Source organism: Grus americana, chromosome Z, assembly GCF_028858705.1.
Source record: "Grus americana isolate bGruAme1 chromosome Z, bGruAme1.mat, whole genome shotgun sequence".
NCBI lineage: Eukaryota > Metazoa > Chordata > Aves > Gruiformes > Gruidae > Grus > Grus americana.
This window is the reverse complement of record NC_072891.1, coordinates 16746-26141: the sequence shown is the minus strand read 5'-3', so window position 1 is coordinate 26141 and position 9396 is coordinate 16746. Positions and strand designations below refer to the sequence as shown.

The 9396-nt window shown below is 62.2% G+C and overlaps 1 protein-coding gene across 2 annotated transcripts; it reads left to right on the top strand.

The window, feature by feature from the left end:
- Positions 1 to 1324: 1324 nt before the first annotated feature.
- On the top strand, positions 1325 to 8451 carry LOC129199457 (proline-rich protein 36-like). 2 transcript variants are annotated; one of them, XM_054809969.1, is made up of 5 exons: positions 1325 to 1407; positions 2389 to 2649; positions 2825 to 2934; positions 4437 to 4605; positions 7219 to 8451. In XM_054809969.1, the coding sequence occupies exon 5, from the start codon at positions 7311 to 7313 to the stop codon at positions 8412 to 8414; it is 1104 nt and encodes a 367-aa protein (XP_054665944.1). In that variant the 5' UTR covers positions 1325 to 1407; positions 2389 to 2649; positions 2825 to 2934; positions 4437 to 4605; positions 7219 to 7310; the 3' UTR covers positions 8415 to 8451. The 2 variants fall into 2 exon arrangements, with proteins under 2 accessions (XP_054665944.1, XP_054665943.1); XM_054809968.1 differs by lacking the exons at positions 1325 to 1407; positions 2389 to 2649; positions 2825 to 2934; positions 4437 to 4605 and adding an exon at positions 5550 to 5797.
- The last annotated feature ends 945 nt before the right edge of the window (positions 8452 to 9396 follow it).

The window sequence follows — 9396 nt, the reverse complement described above, 5'->3', positions numbered from 1 at the left end:
GCACGCCAAGCCCCGCCCCTCACGGAAGCCCCGCCCCTCACACAAACTCTGCCCCCGATGCATGCCAAGCCCCGCCCCTCATGCAAACTCCGCCCTGATGCATGCCAAGCCCCGCCCCTCACGCAAACTCCGCCCCTGATGCACGCCAAGCCCCGCCCCTCATGCAAACCCCGCCCTGATGCATGCCAAGCCCCGCCCCTCACACAAACTCCACCCCTGAAGCAAGCCAAGCCCTGCCCCTCTGCAAACTCCGCCCTGATGCACGCCAAGCCCCGCCCCTCACGCAAACTCCGCCCAGATGCACGCCAAGCCCTGCCCCTCACGCAAACTCCGCCCCTCACGCAAACTCCGCCCCTGTGCACGCCAAGCCCCGCCCCTCACGGAAGCCCCGCCCCTCACGCAAACTCTGCCCCCGACGCATGCCAAGCCCCGCCCCTCATGCAAACTCCGCCCCCGACGAACGCCAAGCCCCGCCCCTCACGCAAGCCCCGCCCCTCACGCAAACTCCAACCCCGATGCATGCCAAGCCCCGCCCCTCACGCAAACTCCGCCCCTCACACAAACTCCAACCCCGATGCACGCCAAGCACCGCCCCTCACAGAAACTCCGCCCCTCACGCAAACTCCGCCCCCGACGCACGCCAAGCACCGCCCCTCACGCAAACTCCGCCCCTCACGCAAACTCCGCCCCCGACGCACGCCAAGCACCGCCCCTCACGCAAACTCCGCCCCGACGCACGCCAAGCACTACCCCTCATGCAAACTCCGCCCCCGATGCAAACTCCGCCCCCGATGCACGCCAAGCACCACCCCTCACGCAAACTCCGCCCCCGACGCAAACTCCGCCCCCGACGCACGCCCAGCCCCGCCCCTCAAGCAAGCTCCGCCCCCGACGCAAACACCGCCCCGACGCACGCCGAGCCCCGCCCCTCACGCAAACTCCGCCCCCACACAAACTCCGCCCCCGACGCACGCCAAGCCCCGCCCCTCACGCAAACTCCGCCCCCACACAAACTCCGCCCCGACGCACGCCAAAGCCCCGCCCCCACACAAACTCCGCCCCCGACGCACGCCAAGCCCCGCCCCCACGCAAACTCCGCCCCGACGCACGCCAAGCCCCGCCCCTCACGCAAACTCCGCCCCGACGCACGCCAAGCCCCGCCCCTCACGCAAACTCCGCCCCCGACGCACGCCAAGCCCCGCCCCTCACGCAGCGCACAGCGCATGCTCGCTCGGTCCTGCCGCCTAGCGACCAAATGTCGGTACTGCAGCGGCAGCGCCGCGCATGCGCAGTGCAGCGCCACGGCCCCTCCCCGGAACCGGCTGCCGGCAGTCGGTGTGCAGGGGCTGCCGTGAGCCGAGGGAGGAGCGGAGGCATCGCCGGGCTGCGGCTGCACGGAGGGAGAAGGTGAGCGGGGCAGCGGGACGGACCGGCGGGTCCCGGGGAAAGCCCCGAGGAGGGCGGCGGCAGCGGTGCCGCCTCCGAGGAGAGGCGGGGGGGCGGCGGGGTCCGTGTCACAGAGGGGAGGGGGGCTGCCCGGAGCCGCGCGGCGGGGGGGGGGGGTGCGCGCCGTGTCGGAACCGGGCGGGGAGACCGTCCGGAGCCGGGCGGCGGGGGCTGCCCGGAGCCGGCGGGCGTCCGCGCCTTTCGGAGGTGGCTGAGGGGAGGCGGGGGCGGGGGGGGGGGGGTCCAGCCCGGAGCCGCGCTGCGGAGCTCGGGGCTGCCGTCGCGGCTCGGCGGGGCTTTCGGGTGAGTCGGCTTTCGGGTGAGGGCACGGGACGGTGTCCCCGCAGGGTCAGGAAGCGTGGAAGGCTGCCTCCCGCGGCACGCCGGCAGTTGCAGTCTTGGGGCACGCGGCTGCTGGTCGGCCATATTGGCTCCCCGGAGCACGCCGGGAAGTGTAGTCTTACGGCACTCTAACGGCTGCCACGCGGCGCTTGCCAGTGCGTGCCGGGAGGCGTCGTTTTCGCGGACGGGGCTGCCGGACAGCCCGACTTGCTCTCGCAGGAGCGCGAGGTTGGGGTTTTTTTGCCGGTTTCGAGTGGTTTTCTGCAGGCTTCCAGCCGCTCCCGAGCAGCGGTGCGGCCGTGCTACGAGAGAGCGCGCGCTCGTGCGGTGAGGCGTTGCCCGGTGTCCCGAGACGAGCGCTACCGGTCGGACTCTCCGGAAGCCTGTCCGGCAGCCCCAGGCCGCCCCCGAGCCCTGGCGTGAAGGCGGCAAGCTGGCCCTCGCCTGTGCCGCTTTCTTCCTGAACGGGGGTGCTGGCGGCAGCGGCAGCAGCGCGGGGAAAGAGCGGCGTCTCCGGGAGCCCCTGCAGAAGGAGGAGGGTCTCCGGCCAGGGCCGACCTCCGGTAGTAACGGCCGCTGCTTTTTCTTTCCCTCTCCCAGGCCGCGCTGAGGACGTGGTTGCCCGTCCCTCCCTTGGGGATGCCGTCGACTGCAGCCGCCTCGCCTGTGCCTGGCCTGGCTCGCCTCGTGGCGTGGGGGCGAAAAGGGACAGGCGGCGGAGCGCTTACCGGCCGTGGACAGGAGCTGCCCTAAGGGAAGCTGGAATGGCCAGAGAAAGGTGAAGAAGAAGAAGAAGAGATGGAAGGCTCTCCGGCCGGCAGCTGCCTCCCGCTGCAGGCAAGAGAGCGCCTGCCTCGCCGGGTGAGGAAAGATCCCTCGTTGCGCTCCGCGGCAGGTCAGGCTGCCGACGGGCACCGCAGGGTCGCCACGCGTAACCCAAAGCACGGTGCGGCCGCGTACCGAGGGAGGGAGGCAGGCTACTCATCTAGGCAGACTCGTCTCCTCGGAGCTGTAAGACACCCGTGTATTCTCTTAGGCGGAGGACAGCCGAGCGACCGGAGTGACAGCAAAGGAAAGGCGGAGAGCAGGAGAAAGAAGCGTCTGCGCTGGCAAGCTCTCCCGGCAGCGCCGAGAGCCAGAGCTGCGGTGAGTCCTGGGCCCGCGGGGCCCCATCGCCTCTCCTCTGCGTCGCGGGCCCTCCTCTGCCCCCCTCGCTTTCCCGCCCCGCCGTGGTTTGCTTTCTGCTCCCCGCTATGTTCTTTTTCCATCTCGCTCTGACGGGCTGCCTGTCCCCACCTTTTTCAGGTCCTCGCTCTCTCTGCCCCATAGCCCGTGGCTATTGTTTCCTTCTCTCTCTCCCTGTCTCTCTGTCCGGCCCCCAGCCACTGTTTCTGCATTCCTCCCCCTCGGTCCTGTAGCCCGTCGGTATTTCTGCCGTCTCTGGCGCTCTCTGTGCGGCTCCTCGTTCCTGTTGTTCGAGGTCTTCCTTCTCGGCTCCGTAGCGAGTCGTCGTGAGTCTCTCTCTTTCTCCGTCCCTCTCGAGCCTCTTCCCTGCCCCTCGTTTTGAAGGCCCGCCTCTCTGTCCCGGCACCCGTCGCTACGGTTCCTTTTCTCCGTCTCGCTCCCCGTCCCTGTTTTTCTAAAGTCTCCCCTCTCTGCCTCCTAGCCCGTCGGTACCTTTTTCTTTCCCCGTCGCGGTTCGTCTGGCTCCCTGTCCCTCTTTCTTTCTTTCTTCCTTCCTCCCTGTCTGCCCCGCAGCCCGGCCCTTCGTTCCTTTCTCCTTCCCTCTCTGTCCCTCTCCCGGTCCCCGGCTTTAAACTCTGCTTCTCTGCCCGGTAGCTCGCCACCGTCTTACCTTTCCCCGTCTCTCTCTCTGTCCAGCTCCCTCTCTCGAATTTTCAATTCCTCCCTGTCACTGCAGAAGCCTGTCGGGACTTTTTCCCCTGCCCGGCTTGCCTCTCCCCGTCTCGCGATTCCTCCCTCTCTGCCCTCTTAGCCGCGACCGTTTTTATATTCTCCGTCTCTCCCTCGGTCCGCCTCGAGATCCCGATTGTTTTTTAGAGCGACCGAATCGTCGAGGTTGGCAGAGACCTTTACGATTATCGGGTGGAACCGCGAACCTGGCGCTGGCAAGTCCCCCTCTGCCCCGCAGCCCGTCCCTTCCCTTCCGACGGCCTCTTTCTGCACCTCTCTCTGTCCGGCTCCCGGCCCCTCTTTTCCACTTCCGCCCTCTGTACCCTGTGGCTTTCCCCCTCTTCTTTCTCTCTCTGTCTCTGTTTGAGGAGGAGCAGCTGCCGCCCCAGCGTTCGCACCCCGTTCACGGTGTCGCGCGCACGCTTCTTCTCGGGCGCGCTTCCTCCTCCTCCTCCTTCGGGCTCGACCCGAGGCTTCCGGCAGCAGTCTCCGGGTGTCGGATTTTGTAAAATAATTAACGTAACTGAAAGGTGCAGCAGCGGGATCGGCCCGGGCGGGGCGCCTCCAAAGAGAGGGACCCGGAACAAAGAAATCCCGGGGCTGTTCCACGCTTGGGTCCCGGACACCCGCCCCTCGCGCGTCCCTTAGTCCCGCGGTGACTTTTGGTCTGGGGTCTTCTACCGTCGTCTCGGATTCTTCTTCTGTATAGCTGTGGGCGGTGCGTTATTCCACAGGTGCTGCTGCGCCGATGCTCCGTACGTTCGCAGTAACGGGTAGAGCGGAAGGCTCCGTGGCCGGGGAAGAGCGGCACGGACGCGTTCCTGCTCGCTCCGTTGCACCGGAATTTCGACGGCTGGGTTCGGCCGCTAAATTGATGGCGCTACCGGAAGAAATTTCAGAAAAGTGAGTGCTGTGCTTGTCTTTAACCTTTTAAAGTAATTTTTCGACGGGCGCCCGGTCCGTGGCTTAGATATTTGGTTTGCGGCGAAACAGACCCGGAACGTGGCTCCAAGTAGCGTTCCGATTCGCTGAAATTCCCCGTAGTCAGAGCGCAAGAATCGTGAATGTTGCTTGGCGGTTTGAAATCTCAGGCTTTCTCTGAAAGCTGACCTGCCAGAATGAGCCGAAAGCAGGCCGAACGCCAATAGGGATGCCGCAGAAAAGGTCCTCTTCTTGACAGGAGAAGAGCTTGGCGAGACGTCAGCGCCGTTTCCCGTAGGGCCTCCGACCTACCGGTTCAGCAAGCGCGGGCTTTGTGCGATTCCCTCGGGGACGATGGCGAACAAACGTTGTACGGCAGAGAGTATCTTAGCTTACTTTCCATCTCCTGCTCGGTTACTTGCAGAATATTTAATTTGGCGTCGCACGGACCCAGAGGGACGGGTCCCCAACTCATGCTGGTAGGGCAACCCCGTACCAGCCGGTAAAATCGGAAAAGAGTACGACGTTTTGAAACGTTTGCCTTGCGAGGAGAAGGGCCGTCTCTCGTTAGGCAACTGAATTCTGCGACCGATTTCCACGCCTCACGCGCGTGCGTGCGCGCACACGCGCCCCCCCCCCCACCCCCCCCAACAGGCAGGCTTTGACGGAGGCAGTCCCTAAGGCAACGCGATCTAAAACGTGGAAGTTTTTTTTTCTATTTTTAATAGTTTCTTACGGATAGGAGGCTCGTGTGAGCGTTTAGCCTGTCCCGTCCTTAATTCGGAACCCACTGGCTGGTGCAGAAGAACGGTCGTGTGACAAAACCAGCATGAAATTTGTCCCTGTGCCGGCTGCGTCCCGTGGTAAAGGAGTACATCTGTTATTCCGGCGTGAAAGATGTTTGATGAGTGTACCGCATCGTCAGAGCTGCTCTTGGTCTGCCTGCAAGCCGTGGGTTATGATTTAGAAATACGTTCGCCTACCGTTCCTTAACCGTGTGGTTTTGGTTTTTATTTTTTCAAAGAAAGGGTGGCTTTTTCGTCGATCTCTTTGTGAGAGTATCAAATCAGGCGGCGGTAAATACGTAGAAGCAACTAGGCGTACTACGGCGTGTACCGGACAGCGTTGGCGTGCCGCTCTGCTAGCAGCGGAGAGCCAGATGAGGATGCCCGTGGTAAGTACTCGTTCTGCCTCCGGCTGAAGGGAAAGATTCTCATGTTGAGGGTTCCTGGGCTTGTCTGTGTGATTAGCATTACTACTTTTTTTTTTTTTTTTTTTTTTTTGTAATGTGAAACAGGGTCAGATGATTGTTGATGAGTGGGACTTTGCGTACTCCTTTAGGTAGCTTTTCGTACTGAACCTTAGATCAGTTACAAAACTTAATCTTTGTGCAGTTTACGCGTTTTGTAGCATCTGTGGCAGAAACAACTACAAAGACATTTATCCTGTAGGTAAGCTGAAAATAAAAACGCGGTTTCTCACCTGATTTTTCTTTCGGAGGAACGCTCGCCCCCAGCGGCTGGTTTTTTTTGCTAGTGCTGTCGGGGGAAGGAACGGCGGCACTTGCCTGGCTTCTTCCCCTAGCCAGGGACCTGAAACTTTGTTTTCCTCAGCTGTTTCAGTAGAAATTTACAAGTGTCGGTGGTCAACAGTGGCAGAGAATTGGGTGGTGTTTTCAATTTCAAAGGGAAGGAACATGTTGATGTTAATTCTGTTACCAAAAGTGAAGTACCAGCTGCTTCCTCTTTCTAGATCTTCTCTCCTTTCGCCGTCCTCCCCGAGGGGTAACGTGGCCACGCCGTATACCTTTTCTGCTCTGGTACCGTTCGTTTGATACGCAGGAGCGCTGTGAAATAAATAGAAGGGCTCCGGACAGACATCTGCCATCGTTGCGGCTGCCTTAAATCGTGTATTTGTCCCTTTAGCCTGTCATTTCCTTTCCGCTCAGTTGAGTTACGTGCAGCGTTAGGTTCCAGTCGAGAGCGGTGCCGCCGAACAACGCTCTGGGAGCGTGCGCGGAGGAGGGCGACCGAGATGGCGAGAGGTCTCCGAGGCGAGACTTAGGGGGAGCGGCTGAGGTCACTTGGTTTGTTCAGCTTGGAGAAGGGAAGGCCGAGGGGTGACCTCATCGCAGTCTACACCTTCCTCGAGGGGGACGGCGGAGGGGGAGGCGCTGACCTCCGCTCTCTCCGGTGACCGGCACTAGGACCCGAGGAAACGGGACGAAGCTGCGTCAGGGCAAGTTCAGACCGGACGTTGGGAAAAGGCTTTTCACTGAGAGGGCGGTCGGTCAGTCGCGGAACAGGCTCCCCAGGGAAGCGGTCGCAGCCACCGAGCCTGTCAGGAGTTCAAGGAGCGTCTGAACGATGCTCTTAGTCGCACGGTTTAGTTTTAGGTAGTCCCGCGTGGAGCGGGGGCTTGGTCTCGGCGATCCGTATGGGTCCCTTCCAACTTGAGATACTCTATGATTCTGTGAAATCTTCTGGGTTAGAAACGACCTTATTGTAATAGAGAATTCGCTGAACGTGGCTTTGTGCAAGGACTGTCGTCTTAGAATATCTTTTTTTTTTTTTTCTTCCCCCCCCCCCCCCCCAGATATGAGAAAAGCTCTGTCCAGAGATACGGAGACGAAATCAGTTGTACCTCATCCCGTGACACCGGAAGACATTGAGTAAGTGTAAGCTGTGATGCTCAGTGAAATTACTAAGAGCGTTAAGTTTCCCGTGCCTTTGTTTTCACTCTCCCATTCTCTTGTCTTGCGGCACGTCGCGTTTTTTGAGGCCGTGGAAGCGACATCGGGAGCGATGGGGTGTCAGAACCAGGTCCTCCTGCCTGTCGCTGGTTTTGCTTACCTTCGCCGTCTCTGTGTACCAGTCTGCGTGTCTCTCTGTGTTCCTCAATCCCTGTCCTCTCTTCTCTGTTCTGCTTTGTTTCGCTGCGTATGTCCCGTTCCCTGTCCCACCTTTATCCTTCCTTCCTTCTTCCTCGCCTTTTTCTCTGTCCTTTTGTCCTGCTCCCCGACCCTGTTTCTCGCTCCATCTGACCGTCCTTTTCCTGGCACCTTTGTGTCTCTGCTCCTTGCCCCCGTCTTTCTCTCCCCTCTGCCCAGTCCTCGTCTCCCTCTTTTGTCTCTCTGTCCCTCTGTCCTGCTCCCTGCCCCTCTTTTTCTCACTCTGCCCCAGCGTCCCGCTCCCCGGTCCTCTTTCCCTCTGTTGCGCTCTCCTTCTCCCTGCTCCCCAGCCCGCTTCTCTCTCGCTCCCGCTTCCTTTTTTTATTCTCTGTTGCTCTGTCCTGCTCCCCGTGCCGCTGTCCCTCGCCGTACCTCTCGGTCCGGCTCCCTGCCCTTATTCTCTTTTCCTCCCTCGCCGTGGCGCTGCCCGCCCAGGGTCGTTTCTGCCTCTCTGTCCCGCTCCCCGTCCTTGTTTGTCGGTCGCCGTCCCGCTGCCTCTCTTCCTGCCGCTTCTTCCTCCCTCTCTGTCAGGCTCCCCGTCCCCGTCCTTCACTCGCCGTCCCTTTCCTTGCCTCGTGCTTTCTCGCTCGCCGCCGCCCCCCCCCCCCCATCCAGCTGGCTGCCACTTTTCTCCTCTCTTCTAGCGTCCTGCAGCTGGCTCCTCGGTTTTGGCGGCAGCCTGCACATAGCAGCCCAGCTCTCCAGCAGCCTGACGGACCGACCGTGTGTCTGTTCCACGCCGGACTGGCGAGCGTGGCTCTGGGTAGGACAGCCGAGGTGCCCCAGGGCCGGGCCCCGAGCCCCGGTGCGGAGTCTCTCCCGGGACCGGCTCTGTGTGTGACTGAATAAACGCTTGCGGTCTCTTTTGCCGTGCCGGCTGCGTTGGTGCTTCCTTTGCGGGGGGCGAGGGGCAGGGGAGGAGGTGTGTTGGGGGGTATTAACGTATTCAACAAGGTCACATTGCTCGCATCCCCGGGATCCAAAAGTGATGCTTCTTGGCTCCGCCCCCTGATGCATGCCAAGCCCCGTGCCTGAAGCAAACTCTGCCCTGATGCACGCCCAGCCCCGCCCCTCATGCAAACTCCGCCCCTGATGCATGCCAAGCCCTGCCCCTCACAGAAACTCTGCCCCTGAAGCAAGCCAAGCCCCGCCCCTCACAGAAACTCCGCCCCTCACAGAAACTCCGCCCCTGATGCACGCCAAGCCCCGCCCCTCATGCAAACCCCGCCCTGATGCATGCCAAGCCCCGCCCCTCACACAAACTCCACCCCTGAAGCAAGCCAAGCCCTGCCCCTCTGCAAACTCCGCCCCGATGCACGCCAAGCCCCGCCCCTCACGCAAACTCCGCCCCTCACGCAAACTCCGCCCCTGTGCACGCCAAGCCCCGCCCCTCACGGAAGCCCCGCCCCTCACGCAAACTCTGCCCCCGATGCATGCCAAGCCCCGCCCCTCACGCAAACTCCGCCCCTGATGCACGCCAAGCCCCGCCCCTCATGCAAACCCCGCCCTGATGCATGCCAAGCCCCGCCCCTCACACAAACTCCACCCCTGAAGCAAGCCAAGCCCTGCCCCTCTGCAAACTCCGCCCTGATGCACGCCAAGCCCTGCCCCTCACGCAAACTCCGCCCCTCACGCAAACTCCGCCCCTGTGCACGCCAAGCCCCGCCCCTCACGGAAGCCCCGCCCCTCACGCAAACTCTGCCCCCGACGCATGCCAAGCCCCGCCCCTCATGCAAACTCCGCCCCTCACGCAAACTCCGCCCCTGACGCATGCCAAGCACCGCCCCTCACGCAAACTCCGCCCCTGATGCACGCCCAGCCCC